This window comes from Pholcus phalangioides, unplaced genomic scaffold (genome assembly GCF_987345545.1).
Source record: "Pholcus phalangioides strain wild (caught in Gottingen) unplaced genomic scaffold, Ppha-v1.0 ptg000008l_1, whole genome shotgun sequence".
Lineage (NCBI taxonomy): Eukaryota > Metazoa > Arthropoda > Arachnida > Araneae > Pholcidae > Pholcus > Pholcus phalangioides.
This window is the reverse complement of record NW_028301601.1, coordinates 49,921,530-49,948,199: the sequence shown is the minus strand read 5'-3', so window position 1 is coordinate 49,948,199 and position 26,670 is coordinate 49,921,530. Positions and strand designations below refer to the sequence as shown.

The window sequence follows — 26,670 nt, the reverse complement described above, 5'->3', positions numbered from 1 at the left end:
AATTGCCTCTGGCGATAGACCTGACTTTTGAAAAAAAAAAAAAACATAAAAGTAACAGTCAAGTGGTCAGAGTGACGAACTCACGTCGCGAGGTCTCGGGTTCGAATTCCATCATCGCCACAGTGGTGGTCGGCTGAAGTTGGTTTTCTGTGGTTTCCAACTTCAAGGTGGGAATGCGATCTCCCCATTGAAAAGTCTCGCCACAGAGAGTAACAGGCCTACAAGCGATACAAATATCCAGTCATTGCACTTTGCTTCTGAACTATAGATGGCAGCACTGAAAGATCAGACACAACACTAAAATATGCCCTAAAACCATTAAGTATACACACACTTCCGGCACAACTCGCTAGGTAGTAAATTGCCCAGGGTGATAGACCTGAGTTGTGCTCGGTGAGAAAGAAAAGAAAAGCATAAAAATAACATCTAATGATAGAATTTTTCTCTTCCTTGGTTTTAATTTTATGTTGGGGGGGGGGCGGGAAGCATTTCTCATGCTCACGCAAGCAGAAAAATATTCTTCTTGAAAATAGGTTGTAATTTCTAGAAGGTTTAGTGATTTCCACTGTGGTAGTTATGTGGTTGATAAATTCTGAATTTTCATCAATTCTTTCTGGAATTCTGAATATTTTTCATCATTCCTGTATATTTTGTGATAATGTGTGAATTTTTGAGTGCCGATTCCAAGGGTGGCTCCTGAAGAAAGGTGATGTTGCCCTCCTTGAAAATTTCGTCATTAATGGTATAATTTTTCAAATGGATTTGATACCAACTTAATACCATTGAATTAAGTTTTTTCCCCCAAATAAGTTTAGTAAATTAGAAAAGAAGTGTTTTCAGAAGCACTGATTGAAAAAAAAAATCCAGTGAAATAACAGGTCATATGGTCTAGGTTCGGTGGCACTTTCCATGGAGAGGTTTGTATTTTACTTTCCTCTTTGGGTACTTTCTATCATTCGCAGCAAGGAGATACCATCTTAGAGGAGAAATTGTGATATCATTAGTAATTAAAAACACAAGAGAAGGAAGAAAGGGGAATAGCTAGCACAGGTTATTACATTAGTTTTAGTCATACTGGAAAACCTCGCCCCGGATACTAATGCTGCCAAATCCAGGCATTAATAAAAAATTCTGAATTTTCATTAAATTTACCGAATTTTTGATTCCCCCTCAAGAAAAAAATCTGGGAGTTAAATGACCCTGCTATCATTGCTAGCATCGAGGCCCTGCAATGACATATATGAAATAGAAAAAAAAAAATCACTCCATACACAAAATATTTTTCATAATAAAGCAAATCTTTATTCTTCCTCAAATAATACGAGACTAGAAACAAACAAAAGCTATGTAATATTTCAACATAATTCCTTTCGATAAAAACATAAATTAACAAGCAACGAGATACAACAATCCATTTGGGAAAGCTGACTAAAATCACAAGTCATCACTAACGCTACTACAGAGTTTTATTCTTTCCACATCCAGGAAACACTGAATATGTTCTTTATTGTTTTTTAAAGCAGCATCTGTTTCTGTGCTCTAATTATTATGTTGGGGGGGGGGAAGGAAATAAACTAAATTTTACATACTGGACAGTTGATATTGGGTGAAAATACACAAAGTTGATGCTGCTTTGAAAAAAGAATGTATTCACACACTCATAACAAGAAACATTTCGATGACGGGAAAAGAAATTCACTCTCTTAAAAAACAGCAAGATGAAGAAAACATGTATCACTAGCGAAACTGTCCCAATAATAAAACTAGTATTTTTAAAAAAACCTGTTATATAATAACCTCTCCAAAAACTTCTTTGAATGTCATGGTTATATCCGAGTATTATCAAGTACGGAGAGAGAGATTTCTTCTAAATTTTTGATTTAGCGATTTTCTTCCACTTTGAATGGACATGTCTATTAATTTCGGCAAAAAAAAGTTTTACTCTCTTCAAAGATTATATATATATAGCTGTTCATCAACCCATTATTTGTCGTCATCAGGCATAGTCTCCAGCTGCCTGGCAGTATAGAGTTAGACTCGCCAACCACTGATTTGACAGTTCTAGGTTTAGTTATGAATATATTAATCTAATCTATTTACACAACTTTTACTAAGATTTTTTTAGGGAGGGCAACATAATTTTGCTGCCCTCACCACTATAAAATTCGATTTTATGTTTCCCCCTTAAAGTTTGCCACCCGGGAGAGTTGTCCTTCCCCCCCCCCCATTTTTGGCCCTGCCTATTTAAAAATCTGGCTATTAACTTGGATTGGTCATCAAAATCATTTAATGCTGAAATGAAAGCTTAAAATTCTTTAAAATGGACAAATGAGATCATTTTAAACATTAAGAGGATATCATTGAAGGAGGCCTTTTTAAGAGCTTGTGTTTTGGTATTGAGCCAATAAAATTTATATTCAAGAAACCATTATAGAAATTTGGGACTTGGTAACACAGATTGGCAAGACACAGTAGTCTTGAAAGCATCGTGGGCCATGTGATTTTTCTTAGTCCCTCACTGGCAAATATACACACTCACTCTCAAAATTTCAACCATGTCTCGTTTTCGTGACACCCCTCTGCTCTTGAAGTGCCGAGTGGGAACGGCGTGGGTGAGAGTGTTAAGACGAACTGTGGCAAGATATTCATTTTATATTCTATACTTTAACACGTGTTTCTCAAAGTGTGTATCACAGCTTCCTGGGGGTGAACAGTGAGCTGGTGATGTTGATGTGAGCCTGTTTAGTGCTTTGAAGGATTCTTTCTTAGACTATCCTAGAGAGCTGGGGATGAACATTGACCAAGGCAAAGGAGGTGACAAAAGTTTGAGAGTCACTGCTCTAACATATGAAATTTTGGCACCTTCCTCCTCGTTTGACATACCAGTACATGAAACCCTCGTATGGGGAATCACATTTGCCGGGCCGGGGTAAATAACTTGTACCAGTGCATGAAATCAGGATGATTTCAATCCATCAATACAATTTTGACAAAGTGTTTATTTGGGACGGGATCAAATGCTCACAAGCACTCAGGGTGCAGGTAGCACCTTGGTGCTTGCGAACGGGTTGAAAAAGCCTGTATTTAGTATAAGATACAGTGATCTCTCGCATTTATAAGACGATTTTCTGCACTCTCGGTCAAAGAATATAGCACAATAATGCTATTCACTTATATGCCCCTCTCTCACTTAGGCATTTTTTTCCCTGCTCCCTTGCACCAACACATAAGCAAAAAATCAATGTATAAAATCATTTGGCAAATATCTTATTGTTTGAAGTAACCGGCCCCGTGGTTCAATTAGCTAGTCCACCACAATGAGACAAATAATGGGTTAACGACAGAAAAACTGTCAAATAAACTGCAAATGAAACATAGGAGATAACTCCAATGAACAAAAAAGCGAGAACATTTCTAACATCAAGTTATTAAACACAGATAATTGGGTCCCATAATTCCATAGTAAAACAGCACGAGACAACTATATATACACACACACTTGAGAAATATATCAGGCACAAACATACAACTGGGTTATTTTTTTTTCATGCCCTTGTTCAGAAAAAAAAATCACAGTACAATTCTTTTATATATGTACAATAATCTTATATTTCTAAGTCTTTTTTTGCCCCCTATTGGTGAATTAAAATATGCCGTTACTGCCTCTTTTTTTTTTTTTTCAGAATAATCACAAACAATATAATGGCAGCATATATATATTCAATAATTGATATACTCAGTGTAATTTTATTAGATTCTTTGGTATCGTTAATTAAAAAATTCATTATTTTCTAAAATGAAAAGAAAAAAGCTCTTGATAAAATTCTCAGGAATTTTGTCATCACCTCAGTGTTTTCCTAACGAAGCCATCTCCGACATAACTATCGATATTTTGCGGTTAAATACAGTGAAATCTCCGTACAGTAATGTCGGTCCTCCTATATAACTATCATTTCGTTACAGAGATGGCTTCAGTGGTCCATAAAATATTTTTTTTTTTCTAAAGAAATATTTTCGACTGTACTCTTGTTATCAAATCTCATCATATATAATCGCTTCTAACATACTCAGTTTTTTTTTCTGAAAAAATTGCTTCAGAGTTAGCATAAGAATAACAATATTATATCGGCAAGGCACATAATACCATATCATGAGATGATATTAATGTCTTGTGTTTTAAAACCCTCAGTATTTTTATTTCATCTATAATGCTCATTGGAGCAAGATTGATATATATATGTTACGGTAAATGTGATAAATCAGTTGTACATGATAACTGGTTATTATGCATAATCACTGAGTATTTTGATAAGTTTGGTAAATTTCCCTAAATTAATCACTTTTACCATTGATTATGCATAGTAACTAAGCAACGTTGGTAAATTTGGTAAATTTCCCAACTGGTGATTATGTGCAGTACTAGATTAACTGGTGATTATGCATAGTACTCGAGCATCATTTGGTAAATTTGATAAATTTCCATAAATTAATCACTTTTGCCAGCAATTATGCATAGTACCCAAGTGTCATTGGTAAATTTAATTGGTACAAAAAAAATTCACTTTTACTAGTGCTTATGCATAATACCCAAGCATCGTGTTGTTGCTAAACATGATGAATCTCGTACATACTATATGCATGTATTGTATCATTATATCACACATACTAGACATTTGGAATTTTTTCATGTCTATCAAATTCACAGATTACACTAGGGTATTATGCATAATCACAGATAAAGGTGATAAATTTTAAGTATTTATCAAATTTATCAACAAGAATGCTTCGGTATTATGCATATTCATCGGTAAAAGTGATAATTTTATCAAACTTACCAAGACGGTTGATAAGTGAGTGCATAATAACCGATTATTATGTATAATAACTAATTTATCACATTTACTGTAGCACGTATATATATGTATCCAGTTAAAAAAAAAACCAAATGCACCACCTGGAAGATTCATTGAAAAGCACTGAATCTAAGGCACGACTAGTTCCAATAATGTATAATAGCAAATACCGATATTTTTCAAATGTGCACGTTTTGATCGAAAAAGTGTGAATTTCAATGTACTCCATAATTCCAAAGCTTACAAATGCTTCTTACAAAAAAAAAGAATGTAGTCTATATACCGCACAAATTGTTGTCTCGATAAACATAAAATACAATAATGGCATATATATATATGGTTATAATACGAAACAATCGTTTCTGACTGTACAAATGACTAGGTTTTCAATGTTCGGGCTGTACATATTTTGATTTGATCTAATACAAATGCATGTACATCAGGACTTGACAAATTGAGAAAAAAAAAATCTAGGTGACAACCAAATATTTTAGGAGCCAAGTTTATTTCTTTTGCTCGAGCTAGTGATCACACATTGAAAATTTTAAGGGTGCCAATACCAATTTTTTTTAGTCACCGTGGCTACCTGGCATTTATCAAGCCCTGATGTGTATAATGCAATTTTTCTCCCCCTCTATGTATGATACCAACGTAAGTCTATTTATTGTTCCTGACTTGCGTATACATCTATCTAGTAAGTCTTACGCTGGACAATGCGATCTTTCCTGCACAAGAAAATAATATTTTATTAAATAGTTTTTCACTCGGGATAGGCTATTATTGGTCCGATCTCTCTGGGTTTTGTCAGATGAAACATAGGGCTGATGTTCCACGCGTTGATCCAAGATGTGGCAGCACTGCATGGTTTGTTATTTGTTGTAAGGTAGAGCCTTTTGTGTATAACCTTGTGTGTTCCAACAGACCCTTTGTGCTGATGTATAGTCCAATGGACTTCCCATCAGGGCCATGTTAAGAGCATCATGGGACCCCTTCCTGGATTAAATGCTGGCGCTTTCTCAAAAATTTCAACCAGATCTCATTTTTGTGAGCCCTCCCTCTTTTCTTAAAGCCCAGGTGGGCCCATGCATTAAGACAGCACTGCTGCCTTCGCCAGTGAAATGTAGACTGCAGATCTGCAAATTATATCTTAAAAAATAATATTAAGTATATAGCAATATATTATATATATTGCTATATACTTAATATATATATTAAGTATATAGCAATTACAAGCTATGAGTTAATTTCGTTCTCCTCTAAGCTCACTAACTCCAACCCCCTGAAATCTTCCCAAGTTAATAACCCCCGTTAATAGATCGGATGATAGCCTCATTCACCTAATGAAGCATTCGATACTGAACGAGAAATTCAGCTTGCTATGTTAGGCAATATATATTTTTATGAATGAAAAATGATATGGTATATTACCTTCTCGTTAAAATCGGCATTTTAAAATTTATCGTATGCAACATGGAAATAATGCAACAGTAAATTCGATAATTTTATGTCGATGCTTAATCTGGCTTTGATTTTCATTCCATTTCACCTAATGATTTGAGATTTGTACTGGGCTAACAGTGGCGGAATTACATCATTCACTTTTTCCTGAAATTTACCAGGAATGTTTCAAAACATAAAAACCACAAATGATACGAGTATCCACATAATGACTGCCACAAAAATATTACGCAAGTATCTTCCTCGTAAGCTGTGATAAAGGCTGTTTTGCATATTAGCGAAATCAGCAACAATACCTGTAGTATCTTAATGCTTTAAATAATTTTGGGGCATGAAAATGATTGAATAATTCTGGTAATGAATGTTCAGATTGATGGTTTAAGTTAAAATTTTCAAGAACGTTTACATATATGGTATTCATATTTGAATCGATGTCGTGGTCATACCTAAATTCAGCCTATGAGTCTTTTCATCACGTGATGTGGCAGTCAGCATTAGATATGAGAGTGTCTCAAAGAAACGACTACAAACTTTGATGAGAGTGGCAGAGAAGCTAATCATATTCACGAGGTAGGTAAGTATGACATGAAAGCTGTTCTCTTCAGTGTTATGGGGTCCAAGATCCTACAAGAGTCCTTGTGTGTTATCGAGCACATGTTTTTCTCACTCTGAGTGACTTTCAAGTCAATTGTGTATGAAAAAAATCGCTCCCTTTGACATGGATTTTATGGCTGGTTTGATTGCTGGTTGATTTTATGCAGGCTTGGAAAAAAAATCTTTGAAACTGGGCACGTTTGACACCTGTCAGTCATCATCAAAAGTGAAGAACACATCACTGCTAATATGGCTGAAAATTTAAGCACATATTGTCACATCATCAGGATTTTTCACAGGCTCCATTCTATAGTTAGTTTATAAACCAAAAATCCTCCAAAAATAATAAGATTTAACCTGGGCTCTCGGGCTGGAACCCTATAGGGCCTTGTTAGAGCCTATGCTGTATTAATTGTACATTGAACTATTGGGTGTAACTAAAAAAACCCTTTATAGTAGGATTGTACAACCTCTGGCCTGTGGATAAATTCCATCCAGCTGGCAAAAGGTGTTCATAAAAAAAGCCCATGAATGGGGTTATCATCTTGCATGTCTGGCCCGTGGACCGACAAATATATATCTATATAAATTGTGCCTTCCTTGCTCTACAGGGTAACCAAATTTTCGACTCTGAAAAAATAGATATCTGTGGTTGAGAGTGTATATATATATCTACAGTCATATTTGATTGAGAGTGAAGTGTGTGGTGGGGAAGGGGAAGGGGGGGGGGGTTCAGCCAATAGCCATCTTACAATTATGGGCCTTTAGGCCAACACTATAGCCCACTACATCTGACGCTATTGATGTTTAGATCATTATTCATCAAAGACACCTCAACTGCATAAAAGCATTTTGATAATGAAATTCACACTAAGCAAGCAGATTAGTAGACAGACAATGGTAGGGCCCCTGAAACATCACTTCACCTGGGGACCTTAAGACAGTTTCAAGGTATGGACAACACTTTCAAAATGTAGACATAAATCTTTGGCAGGCTCCTCTGGTCAGATGTTTCACGGGCCCCAACTATCGTGCATTTAGGCTGGGCGCACATAGGTCAGACAAGCTTAGTCATTGTTGTTCATGTTGATTTTTATGGTGCTAGGCTCTAATTTTTATGACAAAACTAGTGTGCACTGACATACAAATTAATGTGAACAACAATGACTAAGCTTGTCTAAAGCTGTCCTGTTTTGCCTAACCAGTGTGCATACTCAACTTTAGTGTTTTCAATTAGTGGTAAGATGCTCATCCTCCACCATGAAGGTTACCTTCAGGAATCCCTGGATTGGACCTGGGGAAGAAATAGAGAGAAAACAAGTTCTTTACCTACCAAACATGGGGCAATGAAAAACAAATGGCACCTTCTTATTGCTCAGCAGTATGGAGATATGATTGGAGTTCGTATGCGGTAAAGTAGCCTGAGTGTGAAAAACAAAATTTTGTTATAAAAATCAACCCGGGCCAAAGTTCTGTCAGCCCCACCCTTGTGGGAGCTCCGCCTACCGCTACTAACTGTCTTGTGTTAGCAGCTTAGCACCATTAGCACCAGTGGCATTTGGTGTGCACATATGGATATTTTCCCTCAACCACTGTTCAAAGTTTGCAGGTGATTTCGACACTCCTCGTACATGCCTGTAGATCGGCAGGAGAAACCGATAGCAACATATAAGTAAGTTTTTCTTTCCCCCTTACTTTTTCAAAGTAATAAAAACATCGATCACATGTTCACAAACATTGATCGCGTTCACATTTTTCTGTCATGACTCCAACAAAGAAGAAATGACCATGATATGTAAAAAAAACCAAACGTTCACAATTTGTTCATATCACAATAAACGACAGTGGAAAAAAACAATTTCCGAAGAGTAAAATACACTATGACAACTTCATCCTAATAACATAAATTACGAAAAACACTCACTCACATAAAATAAGCAACATTCAATCATCACGAGGGAAGCGGAAGGAATTCCGATGTTTTTTTCCCCGTTGCCAACATTTTTGATTCAAAAAGACACTTACTATTTACACGCATCCATATAATGGAAGCTCCATGGGAGAGTGGTGGGGGGGGAGATACCATTTTACTTTTCCTGGTCTTCAATAAAAGCAGGATTATCATAAGCGATTGACATGTCTCTGACGATTTCTTGTGTTGTATCTCCTTCAGCTACCGGAGACGATTCTTCGACAGTACATTCACCGCTGTCAATTATTACAGAATCCACTTGATTTTCTGGATTGAGAGTCTGTGTAGGTGTGGAACGATGGGCTAAACTCGATACTGAATGTCTTCGGTTCGGGGAATTCGGTGCAGAGAGGCATAGAACTTGAATAGGAACATAGGGCGGACGAGACAGGGGTGGTGTGGAACAACGGTGTTTTGATGATCTTATGATATCGAGCTGAACTGGCTGGAGGACCAAGGAGCACGAGCCGACACAATCTGATTGTTGTTGTGGCAGGAAATCGACAGCAGCAACATTGGATTCACCTAGGGTGGCCCTGGATGCCGACACCGTTGCAGTGTCAATTGTCTGGGAGCTTTGTTCACATGTCTCTGCTGAAGACGTGATCACGGCAGCGACTGTGACACAGTTGTTGCTGGTCTGTGAACTCGTTATCGATGGCGAACTGCCTGGTGTTTGATGATCAGGATGGGCTTCTTGCCACGGTGGTGCCGATGATTGGTCTTCTAAATTGGGAAAGCTGAGCTGACTTGATGATAAAGTTGGTGTTATATTGCTGTTTCCCACGAATGTGTATTCAGGCGGTGGAATTCCGTAGAACTGAAAATAAAATTGGAAATGGTATATCAAATATGTGATCATGGCTTTACATATGCTATTAGGCATCAATACAATTGTACTTCACATAATAAGAGCACAATAATAGCAACAGGGCCGTCTTAAGAGCATCATAGGTCGCTGGGAAAAGGGATTTTTCTGAGTGCCCCCGCCTGGGCAAGCCCATGCACATAGGCGGAGATACACTTGGAAGTCTGGAGGGGGGCATGGTAATTATTGCTGGGGGCACGATGATGATGATGTCAATATAGTCGACTTCACCTTTGGTGCTGGGGGGCAATGCCCCCACGTCCCCCCATATCTCCGCCCATGCCCATGCATTAAGATGGCACTAAATAAGAGTACATACCGTTCTTTCAATCTGCAACACTTCTTCGTATGAGGGTGGCTTGTCAACAGCTCGCAGGGCAGCGATTTCATCACTTACGGAGAAGACGTCACTGCTTGTGGAGTCGCTATGTTGTACATTAGCCTCTCGTCTGCAGAATGATCTGGAATAAAAATTAATTCATTTAGAAAGTTGAACGTTGTGTGATGTTGCCAATTTTATCGAATGTATCATGTTAAAAATAAATCTGCAATCAAGAGATATTCAATCTACTTTTGTTAACTGAGATAAAATAAAACATTATCGCCGACACAGGAGGAGTAACAGAAATTCAGAAAAAGAAGAATAATTATATTATTGGAATGACTTCGGCGAATTTTCACAGCTTTGTCTACCAAATCTTAAAAACATGGATGTGACACTTAAATGTACCACAAGACAAGGGCTGATTCTGAAAAATTTTTAAAGTGTAAACAAAGGATATTTTGGTCATGATAAATCGTCCCTTCCCTTCAGTGTTGCTCCCTAAAACATTCCCCCCCCCCACCTCCAGTTGGTGCCCTAAAAAATCAGCCCCTTTCAGTTGGTGCCTTCTGGGGGCTATGCAGTTTTCAGGATTCAAGATCTACCCTGCTCAAAACAGCATGATGTGTAAGGTGAGTGACAGGTAATCAAAACCTCCTTTCCCAGTCCCTCTCATAGGAAAAAGTCAGGGATTACAGTTGTCACCTTTGGTCACCTCACTCTCTGCGGACACTCGATTGAAACATGGTAAAATGATTAAATCAATGACGGGCAAAAAAAAAAATTCAAAACTAACCTTCTTACGATACAAGCCACAAATATCCCAACCACTGCAACAATGAAGCACGCAGCAGCTACAACAGCTGCCTTATAAACCTCTTGGGCTTTCAAGTTGCTGTCATCTGTGGAGAACAGAAACATAAAAAGATATACAAGGTGAGCATTAAAAAAAAAGTTGGCCTATTCAAAGTGTTCTAAAGCTTTAACCAATAATTTTTAGATAGAGTATATATATCCAAGGCCGCAACTGGATGCTGATCACCCGGGGCAAGCGTGCATTTTGACACCCCTTTGTAATGTTTAAGGAGAGGTTTCAGAATGAAATTTGCACAAGCCACAGGTTTAGCACCCAGGGCACGAGACCCACCTGCTCCCCCCCCCCCAGGTTGCGGCCCTGTATATATCTTAGTGCCAAATCCCAAAACTGTCCAGTTGACCCAGCCAACGTATGAAGACCAGACGTAACTGACCCAGCCAAATTTTATGGAATTTCAGACATTATAGGGAAGACAGCTGGAGATCCCTATAATTTAGAAATAATTCCCTTAAGACAGCAGTTCTCAACCGGTGCTCCGTGTGAACCTCCCAGGGGCTCCGTGGCAACTCGACGAAAATGAAATTAATCGGTAAATTTGATATACAAGTAAATAAGGCCTACAAGGTTCTGCCATAAAACCTGTGTGCAAAAAAGGGTTCCTCGAGTCAAATAGGGCTCTGCGAGTCAAAAAGGTTGAGAACCACTGCCTTAAGATATCAATATTCTGATTTCTTTGATTATTAGGGTTGCCAAAGCTAACCGTAATTATCACAAAAAAGAAATGCCAAATTGATGATGACCCCAATTCTGGCTTTTTTGTGGCCAGGGATCTCCAGCCATCTCGTGAACTGGATGGCTAAAGCCCAACCACAGTCCGAATTTCAGACATTGGCTGGTCAGTTTGTAAACTGGCCAATTTCGGGCTTTGGCAGCAACATATACATACTATTCAAAGATTCAGTAATTTAAAAAAAAAATAGTTGGAAAACCACTCTTTTAAAGGCCGTTTATGCCAATGTTGCATGGGTAATGTTGTTTGATACTAGAAGGTGAAATATGATTTTTATCATTATCTGCATGCCTTCCATGCAGGGTTAACAACCGTCCTCTTTTTTGATGTCATTTCAAGAGTCGTCCTACGTTTCAGAAAATTTGCCTTTTTGTCCTCCTTTTCAGGTTTCTGGAATTATTTTTCATTTTTTCTGCAGAAATTTTTTTTTCTCCACTTTGAAACATATATTTCTTAACTGTTATGAGCGTTTTTGTGTTTTTTTCCCACACGCATTCACCAATAGTTGTCGAAATTCCCAGAATTTTTTCTGTTTCTGCTTTTTTTTTTTAGCAGTTCTATTTTAGAGTTGGGGAAAATTATTGTTATGGTGGTTTTATTGGTTGGAATAGTGGTGCCATCTATCAGGGAATTGGGATGAGTGATGTCACTAAGGATGCTTGCGCAGATGTCCTCCTTTCTCAGTCTTCAGATCTGGAGGCCCTATCCATACATGAAAAATTTAAAGTGCCATCTATCAGGCAATTTATTAACTTTTTTCTATTAACTCTTTAATGCCCAGATAGAAGACCTGGGAGGTTCATGAAAATACCAAGTTTTTTGTGTTCGAAGTGGACTCGTCCAAATTTCAGCCACTTTCCCTCTCCCCACCCTTTCTCCATGAGTTTCTATTCATGCTACCCTTTGCATTGACGTTCACCCTTTCATTGCAATGGATTTTCAGAGATAGTTTGTCTACTGAAAACACCCCTTCCCTCGCAGTATTATCTCTTTGTATTGCTCTATCTCTTGCATTGAGTACCCTAAGGAACATTCTAGTACATCAGCTTTTAAAATCCCATTGATAGGGCGTTGCAGATGTCTTTTCCGTTCCAGCCTCTGACAAGAGCTTTCATCTTCTTTCCCGTTGGTGACAAAAGCCCACCAAAACATATCCATACCCCCCTATCTGGGCCGACTTGAGGCGGTTATGGGCATTAACCTACTCGGCCGGCTTCGGCTGATCTGGGCGCTATAGAGTTAAAGAACTGCGAGTGGATCCTTTAAATAGCATATATACAAATTTAGGTATTGATCAGACTGCTCGAAAGGAATAAAAAAGATTTCTACTCACATCTGAAAATACAGTCTCTGCCATCAAAGTAATAGCCAGTGGTACAGGTGCATCGCTTGCTTTGATTGCAGTAACTGTTCTTGTTCAAAGCCGTGCACTGTTCCGTAAAGATGCAGTGATGAAAGAGATTGGCTAACAAAAGACATACAAATTTCAGAATTCAATAACACAATCAACACATGAATATGCTGGTTGAGAAAAATAAAGGGAAAAAAAAGAGATGATTTTGGTCAGTGCAATGAAATTTCTCCGCATACCTGCAGGATAGCATCCCTTTTCCACCAAGAAAACATAGTCTTTTTGTTCGCAGGCGCATTTGTTACTGATACATGCCATGCGAATCCCCCATTGGCTGCATTCCTCTTTGCTGATGCAATCCATAGGAAAATCTGAAAGATTCGAAGAGGAACGAGAAACACAATTAATAAGATGTAACTAAACTAATGCAAAAAAAAAAATCCATATTCAATAATTATTTAAATTACTACAGAACCTTGATTATCTGATGCAGTTGCATGAGACCGCAGTCTACGTCAGTGAATCAAAAATTCTGGATGATGATCGAATATGCATCAATTTAGAACTTCATTATCATGCAGTCAAAGCTCGATTTTACAAACTAACACATTTTTACGTACTAGTCCTCTGGTCATGAACAAGATGTCATTCCTTTAAGTTTTGAAATTTATCTTTCGGTTTTACAAACTGTTCAAGTTCATAAAAATGACCATTGAGTCACTGACTGTATGCTCAACTCGTGGCTTTCAGAGTCCTATGATGTGGATGTAATCTCAAACATAATTTTCAAATAACATTTACAGATCATTCAAGTGATCCCCCCACCCCCACCATAGTTCCAAAGCATGCTTAAATAGCCCATGGCACATTTTCTGAGCACTTAAGTGACCCATGGAAGATTTTCTGAGCACTTGAGCAATCCATGGGGCATTCACAGAGTACTTAAACGACCCATGGCACAGTTTAAAACAGGGCTGCATTTCCATACCACGTTAGAGATCATTGGTTAGTGTCCATCGCTAATGCACACGCCTAAAGAGGTGTGTATACATTAGTGTGCAGATCATGCAATGAAAGCATTCGCAATTGGTTGTTCAGTAATTTGTACGGTGTTGTGAATGATAGTTGAGATGTTTTAACTGGACCCACTTGGAATAGTTTTTTTTTCAACAAGCACAAAAAGGAAGTTTATTCACCCACGAGTAGATTAGAACTGTTGCAGGGATCTCACGCTACAAGACTGCCACGCTATTATATATGCGCCTATGGGTCTATCACTGACCTGGTCCCTTGTTCTGTAGGTATCTCTTTTGGTCATTCACATGCTTTCTCAAGCTCTAAAGGTAGCTACACACTACTCTGATGTGACATTGTCCCACATCAAGCCAGAGGCATTGTGATTTTGGATTAACTCGCTCTTTTGCTCCCTCACCTGCCAGCAAACTCTCTAGGTTATTCTTTTTGTTATTCACTGAGCTTGGTCCCCTGGTGTCTGAGCAGAGGAAGATTTATTGACGGTTACACAAAGTTAGCTGCCCTTCCCGCATTCCACTTTTCTTGGCCACTGATTCCTCAAATTTATAATTTGTCGCCTGCTAACCACTAAGCCTCCCCCGTCCTGTAAATATGCTACGACTTCCCCGCTCCTCTTACACCAAGATATATACATAGAAAACTTAATTTACAGTGATTATTTACAAGTGAATATCATTGGCAGAGAATGTGATTCAATTCCCGGCTCATCCTGAAAGAGCAAGAAACACCCTGTAGAAATAATAATAATAAACGTCTTAGAAATAATTCGTGTTGGGAAAACTCATTAAAAATTCACCACACAGCAAAGATATTACAATTTAATCATCCGTTATATGGCTTCGTTTAGAGATACAGGTATTTAACCTCTTAAGCAACCAGAAGCCATATTATCGATGAACTAACTGATCACACAAACTCAATCGAAATTAAATCTGCAACTTCCTCCTCCAACCTCCTATTAGATTCGAATTATTTCCTCATAATGATAAAAAGATCTTCAGGAAATTCAAAAAAAAAAAAAAAATCAATATCAACAATTTTATTGATAACAATGTGTAAATGATTCCTCCATTGTTATAAGATCGTTGTTTTCCCCTCCTCCCAATGTGCTATTGTTTTGAACCATCTGTTACCCTCACAACAATATCAATGTAGCAGTAGAGGTCAAGGTGATTGTTTTTAGAGAATCGCACACAATGTTTTTTTTCCTCTTGGAAATATGAAATTTGCGTCAACGTTTTTTGCTTTTTGTTTCAACGCAAATTCTGATTTCTTTTTAAACAGTCATTGAACGGAAAAATTTTCACCAATGCACACAAAAGAATTTTTTTTGCCTTTCTTTACTTACCATGGGCAGCTGTAAATATGGATGATGACGGAAAATATATACATATATGTAAAAAAAGTAACAAACACATATATACACACACACACAGACAGGGCTAAGCCTTTTAAATGTCACGTGACCCGTTGTCATGGAAACAACTGGGACTGAAAATTGAAAAAAAAAAAAAAACCACTATAGGGGTTCCCGTGTGAAAACTGTGGTGCTGCCATCTGTCAATAGGTTTCGCAACAAGGAAAATGAAATGTCCAAAGAAGTAAGCTGACCATATTTGTTCGAGGAAAAATATGGGTGAATGTGTTAGCCAATTATTGCCAATTTTTTTTTTTTTTTCTTTTTAAATGTACATTTTTTTTAAGGTTTTTTTTTTATATACAATGTGTCCTAAAAATTTGTGAATTCTGTATACGTGTGAAGAATTAAAAATTTTTCTGTTTGGGGCCGTTCAAGTATTATTACGTAAGCAAATTTTTAGCCATTTTTGACCCCACCCCCCCCCCCCTTGTCAGCAAATTTTCGTCATCAGCTCTGCCCCTCTGAATCTTAACTCATATTTTCATAAAGGGTGGTTGCTGACGTAAGTATTATCCAAACCCCCCTTCCCCCCTTGTCATCAAAAGTCAGCAAATCGGGACCCCCCCCCCCCCCCCATCAATGATGACGTAATACTTGAACGGCCCCTTTTATAAGAAAAGTTCATAAAAAATTTGAAGGAATAAATAAAATGCTGTTTAAGAAAAAGTTATTCTAAAAAGAGAGATTTTTTCCCCCCGGTGAATAAAAATAAATTTTTGTTTACAGAGATTTTGTTTACACTGCAATAAAGCAAATTGAAATATGTGTTACTTCCACAAAGCCCGAAACCAACTAGCTTGCGAACTGGTCGGACCAGTTGATTCGGTCAATATCCGAATTTCGGGATTTCGCCGGGCTTTGGCCAGTTCCTTATATATATCGATCCCCACACATCCCTCCATGGTCCCCACAAGGGCAGTGCCGACAGGGCTCCAGCTAGCACCTCCTAGAGATAGAAGGCCCACCTAACAAGTTTTCCACATTTTGAAACACCGCATCCAATTTCGTTTCTTCTTATTTTGGTGTAGAATCTTCCTGATTGGCTCACAAATACCGCATGGTGATTGGATGTGGGGCATAGAAATCGCCAATTCTGAGCCCGATCATTTCTTTTCCTCACGACAATGATATTGGCACGAGCAAGGAAATTTTTTTCCCTGAAATATTCTGAGGGAAAATGGACTACTTACTGACGTCACAAGCAGCGTGCAGAGGCCTTCTATCTCTAGGAGGTGCTGCTCCAGCCCTGGGGGGTCTGAGACAATTTCCATTATTTTTTGCTATTTCGTGTTATAAATTCACTGTAGAAGGGCCTGTGAAAAGTTTAGCTTGGAGGGGGCCAGCCAAAGATCACAGCCTAGGGGCCCTTCTTCTAAATGGAGGTGGGGCATGTATTTTGTATCGATCCCTATGACTCGGGATCATCGGCACGTTGGCCTTTTTTTGTGATAATTATGGTCATTTATAATTATTATTAGCTATGGCAACCCTAACGATCATATAGGAATCAGAATATCGATAACTCAGGGATCGATGTATAGGGATATATAGGATATATTTCGATGTATATGGGCTAGCCCAACAATTGTCCAAAATGATGCCAAAGAAGCACAAAATAAATTGTCGAAAAATCCACCATTCAATGCCAAAAAATGATGCCAAAGGTGACTAAACTTGTTAGTTGCCGCTAATACAATCGAAAACTGCCAATTGTGAGAAACGGAACACGTGAAGAGTGAACTTTTGGAAGGAAACGCCGGTTGGAACCCCCCCCCCCCTCTTAATTGTTTTGATGAAATATGCTAAACAATGCTCTGAAATGTGAAAATATTCCTGAAATTACTGAAAATCATGAAAAATACCCTATTGGGGGTAAAAATAGCAAAATGAGCAAAATCACAGAGGCCCTGACATTTAAAAACGAAGAGAAAAGTGGGTGGGATACACGTGCGGATATGATATCATTTGCATTCCGTCCTTTTATTACTCGGAAGGGGAAAATAATAAATTCAGAGTAAGGACAAATAAGGCTGTGTTGTGCAGATTTCACTTAAGCCAAAGATTGGGGGGATAGAGAAAGGCTAACATTCTTTTTTCCCCCCGATTTCATCACTATTTCTTTTACAAGTAGTATATCTCAGAGCGAGCGTGCAAGTTCCTATCAGCAAGGTGACTCTGAACTTGCCGCTAAAAGCCACTAAGTATATAAAAAACTAAAAATCCTTCATCACCAATGACGTGTCTCGTTTTAAAGCGACGAATAATAATAATAAAAAAAAATTACTGTGAGCGACTTCATAAAAGAGACAAAGATATAATGTTTTAATGTCCATTTGCATTATACAGGATGTCAAAATCTTGGCGTTCGATAGATTATTAGAAGAAAGCCGTTTGAGCCGATGAGTCGTTACTGTCAAACAATTGGATGAATCGGATTTTTTTCCCCATTTCTGTATGTACCCAGAGCTGTATTTGGTTTGGTTTTGCCGCCCTTTCCCCCCTTTTTCTAGTCTAATTTTCTTGACTACCCTTTCCTCGAATTCGCCGCCCCGTGGAATAACTCGCTCGGCACTCCCTCTACTTTTCTGACTGTCAAAAAACGAAAAAATGATAAGAATCAACTCCGGCCCCTGGGCTGGAGCCCGGTCAGTCCCCACCCTTGTGGGAGAGGGGCATGCGTATCCCTAGGAATGCATCGGAGGCTTGCTTAAGTACCAAAACACGGGTATGTAGCTTTAGAAATGCGTGGAAAGCGTGTGTGTGCACCTTGAAATGCGTAGGATGCTTCCGTACCACTAGAAATATGGGAAAGAGGGAAAAAAAAGGCTATTTTTACAAAATTTGTTCACCTAGGAAGAAAGGATGGGGGGGGGGGGTGTTGTCAATCGTCTTGCGCATTTCAATGAATATGCACGCATCTCTGACGGCACCCCCCCCCCCCCAGCTGCACAAAATTTGCTAATTGCTGGAAAACCTAGACACATGCGTCTAACTAGTACAGGGCTTATGGTCACCTTTTCCACAGTGGTTCTCGAATCGTGCGGTGGCTCCGATGGGGCATCAATAAACATTGTCGAGGACGTAACACAGACCAAAGAATATTGATATGCACCAACGTGAAGATATTAGTAACGGAACCTTTACTTGCGGCCTTGCCACTGCCGTATCACGAATAAAGTAAAATTTTTTTTTTAATAGGCCGAATGAATTTTAAAATTGTATTTTTTCAAAGAAAATTGAAACAAGATTTATTCCGCGCATGTTATGAAAGACTTGTTCTTGCGACACGTTTCACGATAACAGGATGTGACGCCAAAAGGAATATGCTTGAATGATGTTATAACATGAAGATGAAAACAAACAGTTCAACAAAATTACGAAAAAAAAAACAAAAAACAAAAAAAAACACTACATCTTGTTTTTGGTGAGACCTGATTGGACATTTAGGAAGGACTGTATCATTCCCACCCACAAGCCACAGATTCATCACGTGCTGGAACGCAAACCCTAACATGGAGAGACAGAAAGAGCACACAGTCATTGTGGTTCAATGATTTATAAGTCTGTGTGTGTATTACACTCCACACTTTGTAGACACTGTGTTACAAGTAATAGAAAAAATGTGGACTTTGGAACAACCCCCATCACAACAGAAAACAGTCACACAGTTGCAAAGGCGGATGCGAGACGGGATTCTCTCCATTCATGTTATTGTACGGAGTTGTTGTTTTGCTCTGATATAGGAATTTTCTTTTTTCTTGTTTATGAAGTGAAGAAAATTTATTTCTAAAAATAAGTTATTTTCGAGGACATTCGAAAACAAAAGAATGATCTAGAACAGGCGTCTCGAACCTGTAGCTCGTAAGCATTGAAGACGGGGCTCATTATAACACTCCAGAGCGGGCAGGGCTGTCTTAAGAGCATCATGGGGGCCCCCCGGGCCAAGTGGTTTTACTGAGGCAAATTCTGAAAAATTTCAACCGGATTTCATTTTTGTGAGGCCCCTCTTCTCTTCAGGCCCCCGGGCCGTGCCCGGGTGGGCCCATGCGTAAGACGGCGCTGGCTGTGGGGTGGGGTTCAAAATGGCCTTCATATCTATGGCTCTCAACGTCGGTCCCCGTGATATTCAGATAGAGCTATGGGCTAAAACAAAGTCAATGGAAAAAGAAATTCGTTCAATTATTGCAAAAAGAGTCTCGCTACTTGGACAAGGGGAACAACAGAAATGAAACATGAGGGAAAAGTCACTGGTGCCTCCAAAATATAGTGGGCCCGGACTAAGTGCAATAATTTAGGGCATTTTGTGACTGGAAGTACCTGCGTCACAACTTACATACAGGGTGTCCAAAGAAAGAATTCCTGATTTTGAAATGAAATAATTCGGGAACGGTGATCGATAGAAGAATTAAAACAAGCGAAAAATCATATTGAAAGCCGTAAGAATCTGATATAGAAGTTTCGAAATTAGTTACAAACATTGCTGTGGGGGGGGGGGGGTGGCACTGACAAAGCCTCCTACATACTACATAGCATCCAGGAGGCTTTGGTACTGTATGCTGTAATTGCAGTTTGGAGTCCGAAAGATAGACTATAAAACTGTCCTTTGCAAGCATTCGTTGCAATCACTTTACAGTAGATTAAAAAAATGTGCTCCTCTCACAGCACAGAGAGGGCGCAAACGACCACTACTAAACGGTACGTTGCAGTTTTGGAACAGTTTGTCGTCACCTGGGTTTTGAATCTACAGTATTGTGATGTGATTGCAACGTCTGCTTGCATAAGACAGTCTATAGCGTATTTCTCAGACCGCAATCACAACGTGCAGTGCCCCCCGTCGGCAATATTTGTAACTCATTTTGAAATTTCTGTATCAGATTTTTACGGCTTTCAGAATAAACATAACTTCTATCGATCACCGTTCCCGAATTATTTCATTTCGAAGTCAGGGAGTCCGTTGTGAGACATCCTGTTAATGCTCTAGAAAAACATACCACCAGATATCATCATTTACTCTGTACACCCTCTTCGAAACCGAGCACAACCCCAGTCTATCTCTGGTGGTAAAATGCTCGTCTTCCACCATGAAGGTTACCGACAAGGTTCACGGGTTCGCATCCGGTCAAAGAAAATCAGAATCAAGTTCTTTACCTACCGAGCCTGGGACGACGACCAGTAAATAGCGCCTTTATTTCCCAACCATCTCCACTGATTATAAATTGCCCTATGGCGATATATGACCGGAGTTGGTGTGCGGTAAAGTACGCGGTCTATCTCTCTATAGGGTAGTTTACTACCGTTTTAGCTCCTTTCAGGAGTAAGTGAGTTGTACCGGAAATAATGGAGCCCATAATGGAAAGATTGTGTTGTGAGCAGGGTGTTGTTACCAAGCACCAAATGGCGAAAAACTGTTTTCATTTGTAGAGTGAAATGATTCGAAATAGATCACGGGAAATGTTTCATACGTCGATAATAATGAGGTATGGCGGCTATGTTTATAGACTTTTGTGAAAAGTGAAATGAATACTTTCGTCAACAGCGAAGACAGGTTAGATTAGGGCTCCTTAACACTCTAGGCTGACTCATTCACCATCTCTGAGCAAAAGTGTGAGGTCAGTATTATCACTATGGCTAATTTCTCAACGATCACCGAGACATCATTACGAAACTTTTCTCTTATTAATAATAATACTCTTAATAATGATAATACTCTTAATAATGATAATACTCTTAATAATGATAATACTCTTAATAATGATAATAATAAATAATACTTTTCATTGTTGCATAAGTGTTTTTTGTTGACAATAGGGCTTTTCGCTTTGTTGTGGTCTTTCACTGTTGTACCAAACAATGTCCCACGAATTTTCCTCCCTATATAAGGAGTAGTATCTTTGTCTTTGGAAGCTGGTAAGTTGACTCGCTCCAACTTCTGAAGAAGTTATTGTGCGATTAATTTTGGGAGATTATTCTCCCTTCGGTTGAGCTGGTGCGGATTGTGCAACACGGGTACTCCGGACGGTTAAGGCCACTGGTTCGACAAGGCACCCGTTCGCACTAATCGGTGATCGTGGTCGCCGATGTGGCGGTCTGGATGCATTCGTTGGTCATCGTCCGAGCCTTGATGAGTTTTGGGCTAATAACTCCTCCTTTATAGCTCATTCTGAAAGGGGTTAGGGCTTTGGCCGATCAAAGTGTCCAACCAAAACATAGGCTTCTATCGGGAATCGTGACGTGCGTCGGGTGTCTCTAGTCCTGTGTGCCTGACTCCGAACGTTGTCTCGTGTTTCACGAAGCCTGGCGAGACTGAGTCGAAGTGATGTATGTCACTTCGTACATTAATTGAACTTAAACTTTCGACAGAAGGTGGGTCGACCAACCGGCTGGCCCGGCAGAGAGACATGAGCTAACTTCGGAGGGTTATAGTTAGGGGACTCGTGGATCGTCGGGTTTTTAAGAGTGATAACAGATATACAAGTTATTCAATTTGAAGATAATTCATTTTTATTTTTGTTCTTACTGAAGTATGGAATCGGAATGATGTCTCGGAAATCGTTGAAAAAAAAGAAGCAGGCTACAGTGACACCTAGGTCACACTTTTGCTAAAAGATGACACATAAGTCAGCTTCGTATTTCGAGTCTTGGCAAGTCTCATTTGCAAATCACGTTGCTGAAAGCCAAAGGGTAAGCAATTTACTCAGTCTATATAAAAAAAGTCTCTCTGCAGAGAGCAGGCAGACCTACAACACGATATTAACATAACATGGAAATTCAAACACTTATCATCTCTACTCCATAATATGGAAGACGGATGGCAACACCAGCAGAACATGAAACAAACAAAATTCTGACAACATAAATACGTTAGAACCATACATGCACTCAGAACACTCATTCTGTGATGTACCATTTCGTTAGAAATTCCACAGAGGAATGTGTACGAGGTGCATGTACGGTTAAGTAATGCAGTAGTCTATAATATTATCAATATTCTACGTCCGTGTTATGAGAGAGAATATTGTTCATCAGTTAATAACAGTGCCATCTATCGAAGAGTCAATTTTTTTAAAGTAATCTACCGATCAAGCCAAATAGTACTTCATCTGTTGAAAGACTATTGCGCGGCAAGTTGTTGTGTCGTTTCAGTGAACACATGTTTCGCAATTGTGGCATGCGATTAAATTCTAACACATTTATACGGCAACGATAACCGGTTCGATTGGTTGCCAAGCCTACTTATAAATGTTTACGAGATTAATTTTACCCCATTGTGTCTACTCCATTGAGTGGAATTGCAGATAAAATTGCATCCTAGGATGAATAAGTTATCAGATCCACACACGCGCGCGCACCCGCACGACCCTAGGGAGCGACTGCATCCAACTGGACAATTAAGGTGCCATGAAAGTTTTCGGGATGAATGGTGTGTGGTTACTGGATATACCGCGACAATTAAGGCACCGCGTGAATTTTTAGGATGAATGGCGTTAATTTCTCCCAACAATGCTGTGAAGGATGACAGTTGAAGTAAATCGCAAGTTTACTGTTTTGAAAATTGTGAACGTGAACCCAAGACAAACTTTAACTTGAACGAAATTTGGCGTTGTATCTTCGTGCTCAGCAGTTGTTTCTTAAACACTCCAGAAAGAGATTTTGCAACTTTACTTTGAGCTTCACGGGACTCTGTAATGCACGATGGAACTCCTATATAGCAATTCACATTTACTTATTCCTCTTAACCTCCTCCTCCTCCCCTCCTTCCACCTCGAAGCCTTGCTGAATTTCACTGAGACTTCGATTTTTTGATTTAAAGCCCCAGTGAATTCCGAACACACTATGCACGTTTCCTACACGAACATTAATTTACAGCCATTGCTGAAGCAGAAATTCGTCGAACTGTACTGAGTGAGTGAGTGAAATTCAGAAAAGACCAGAAAGACCAGACATGAAGAAATCATTGGGTAGGAGAGGAGGGGGGGGGGGTAATTTCCAGTTGTCCCGTGTATACGGAGTTCAAGGGGTTCGCAGGAGGAGGAGTGGTACGTAGCATTTAGGAGATTTCCGCCTCCTCACAAAATTCATTGGATCTGGGAAAGGGGGGCTAAAAGAGCCCGAGCCCACACGCTCCGGCACCTATGCGAAAGACTGAAATATAAGGTAGAACCTTGATGATTTGCTGGAACGTTCCTGGAAATGGATTATAGTGGATGCACATAATTGAAATGTTCCTATAAATACCCTTATAAATCCCTTAAAATAATTTACATTTTAAAGAGAGCTTAAGCAAATTCCTCAATTACAACTGTAGGGGTTAAGTTCATCCCAGAGTAGAGTAGGGGTGCGCAACCTACGACCCGCCAAGTGGCTCCATCCGGCCCGCGGAAGGTGTTCTGGTAAAAAAGTATCAGTACGCACAACGCGATAAATACCTAAGCTGACCATATTATCTTCTTAAAAACACGAGAAATTGGGACCCATACAGGTTATCGCCAATTATTGCATTTGACAAATGCAAGTAAAAGTGCTGATTGAAGCTGAAGATATTGTCAAAAAGGCAAGTAAAGTTGTCAATCACAGCTAAAACATAGTCAGACATGTAATGCTGCCATCTATCGCTAAAATTGCTGGAAAATTACCAATGGCGGGAAATAGAGGGCAACTGCAAGTTACAACGGGTAAAAATATAATGTACCACAAAAACCAAAAAAACCGCATATGTTTGACAAATATGTGAGATGAATCCCACTTACAACGTTTCTCAACAAGCCGTAATGAAAAAAAAAATTTGTAAACGGGGAAACGCTTTAAATGGGAAATCTTAATGAGAATTATAGTTGAGACCACGAAAATAAGTCGTACTAAGCGGGAAAAAGTTATAAGTGAGAACGTTATGAGCGGGATCGACTGTATATAATTAATTATTATACATTCGTAATGAGCAATGTACGTGTTGCAAACTCTTGCACCTGCCTAGCACCTGGCTCTCTAGTCCAAGATACAACAAAGACTTCATCTGAAGATAAGAGCAGCGCTCTTGTCTATCTGTCGCAGAAACCGGACGGTCACGTGCTCAAGTAGAAAATTCTTGAATGGTGTTTGCAGTGGCGTATACGCAAACAGCACAAAAACGGGGATAAAGATAATTTTCTCGAAAAAAACAACTTCTTCCCGAGGGTATTTTTTTTCTTCTCCATTTTTTACTCCAAAAAACACCATGATCTCGGCTCAAGGAAGGGGGCAGGGGTGAGGTGGAACCCCCCAAAACACCCCTTTGAGTACGCCAGTGGGTGGGTGTTCGAAAATATTGAACACAGACGAACTGAAAAATAAGCAAATACCATAAATGAACTCTGCAACAATTTTTGGAAGGAATTGTATTTGCCCAAAGGGGTTAGTGATTTATCCAACAAAAAACGACACTTTCCTGTTGATTTCATTATAGAAAAAAAAGTTTATGTAATAAACACACAAACTAGTTCTTGCAAACGACGGAAGATAGCGCTTCTAAACGCTCATCAAAGAGCAATCTCTCCCAGTTGCAAATACTGTTATAGCTAGTTGTAAATACAGGTAAACAGGAAAAATATTTACCGATAAGGTAAGGCGCAGATCGGGACGGGAAGTAATTGTACAATTGTCGTAGGATCATATTTCATAGAAAACACCATTTTTCCCATATTATGCAGTTCACAGGCTTAGATCAGGGATTCTTAACCTATGTTTCGCGACCCATACTTGGGTGGAAAGGACTCCTGAGATGAGCTGTATGAAACCCACTTAACAATCCTGTTCTGAATCTATTTGTTTCACCACTGGTTTCAGAGGCATCACAACGATTTCGGTGGTCTGGGCTGGAACCCAGACACTTTTTTTTTTGGGGGGGGGGGTTGCTCTTGAACCATGATTTTGTATGCAATATTTTTGTGGAGAAGTCGGCATCCTAAAATGGCATGGTATCATTACGGAATGCACAGAATGAATGGAAATCCAGAATTTAGGAAAGAAATAATTCAAAAATGTGAATAGGAATTCAGAAATTAAGAAAAAGAAACAATTTCCGAATTTGTGAAAATTCAGAATTTAGGAAAAAAACGATTTCAGAATTAGTAAAAATTCTGAATTTAGGTTAGAAATAATTCCAGAATGAATGGAAATCGAGAATTTAAGAAAGAAATAGTTCCAAAATCAATGAGAATTCAGAACTTAAGAGAGAAAATATTTCAAAATTAGTGAAAATTTTCAAAATTTAGGAAATGCTAATTTCAACAATAACTTGAGGCCCTTTCTTTATTCGGGGCTTTAAACTCAGGCCCTGTTGGCCCACCTACTTAAGACGCCATGGAGTGTTTTCACTAATGTCGAAAAACAAACATTTCTTTCATCAGAAATTATTTAATCGGAACTTCAAATTTAAAACAGATCGATGGGTCGCGAAGTTGATCATGTTGTTCGTTTTGGGTCGTTGCTGAAAAAAAAGTTGAGAAACCCTGACTTATAGAGATCCGTACATGTAAATTATTGAAATATATATTTCCCATAAAACAAAACTATCATTTGAACACTTACCGTTACCGTACGAGTAACTTCTCCAGTCAAAAAGCTGAAGCAAATTCCTCCTCCGAAGAGACACCACGCGGCGATCATCACCACCATCGGGTTTGGTGATTTCTCTGGGAGACGACGACACTATCTCCGATACAGCGGAATCACTGAAGCAGATGATCATCAGTGAGAATATTATCATCATCGGCATAAAACGAGCTTCTGTGAACATCTTTGACATTTCTCTCACGGGGTGGGTGGTGTGTATGTTCTTTTCCTCTAACCAATAAAAGTCCAAACCTGTGTTATAACACGATCATTTTCGAATTATGAAGTATTTGTCTCTCAGAACCTGGTGCTCTCACTCCTGATGCAGTTCAGTTTATAATTATTATCAATAAAAGCTGCTCGGTAATATAATATCTGTCTTTATTCCTTTTCGTCTTCAAAGAACCTCTTGGTGTTATCACATTCGTTTAATAAGTGTTATCTCTGTCAACTCCGATAAGCTTTTTTACAGATTATGACATGTCAGGGCACCAAGTTGGACTTTTGTCTCTCTTCCTCCTCTCTCTGTGTGTGGATATATATATATATATATGATAATCATGATAATAATTACCTTCAACAGAGAGGAGAATTAAAATTTAT

General features: G+C 38.9%; 1 protein-coding gene across 2 annotated transcripts; it reads right to left on the bottom strand.

The window, feature by feature from the left end:
• Positions 1 to 1,291: 1,291 nt before the first annotated feature.
• LOC149084449 (uncharacterized) lies at positions 1,292 to 26,376 on the bottom strand. Of its 2 annotated transcripts, none has more exons than XM_089234848.1 (6): positions 26,044 to 26,376; positions 13,265 to 13,396; positions 13,008 to 13,139; positions 10,864 to 10,969; positions 10,065 to 10,206; positions 1,292 to 9,697 (listed from the first exon to the last, which is right to left on the bottom strand). In XM_089234848.1, exons 1-6 carry the CDS (start codon positions 26,258 to 26,260, stop codon positions 8,993 to 8,995), a joined length of 1,434 nt encoding a protein of 477 aa, XP_089090974.1. In that variant the 5' UTR covers positions 26,261 to 26,376; the 3' UTR covers positions 1,292 to 8,992. The 2 variants fall into 2 exon arrangements, with proteins under 2 accessions (XP_089090974.1, XP_089090975.1); XM_089234849.1 differs by lacking the exon at positions 26,044 to 26,376 and adding an exon at positions 15,409 to 15,497.
• Between the last annotated feature and the right edge of the window lie 294 nt (positions 26,377 to 26,670).

What these genes read in the sequence shown, in the direction of transcription:
- LOC149084449 (XM_089234848.1), bottom strand. Translation starts at nt 26,260, where the DNA reads ATGTCAAAGATGTTCACAGAAGCTCGTTTTATGCCGATGATGATAATA. An exon ending in AAAGGGATGCTATCCTGCAG is followed by an intron (nt 13,140 to 13,264) that starts GTATGCGGAGAA and finishes GTCTTTTGTTAG; the next exon opens with CCAATCTCTTTCATCACTGC. An exon ending in GTGGCTTGTATCGTAAGAAG is followed by an intron (nt 10,207 to 10,863) that starts GTTAGTTTTGAA and finishes TTTTTATTCCAG; the next exon opens with ATCATTCTGCAGACGAGAGG.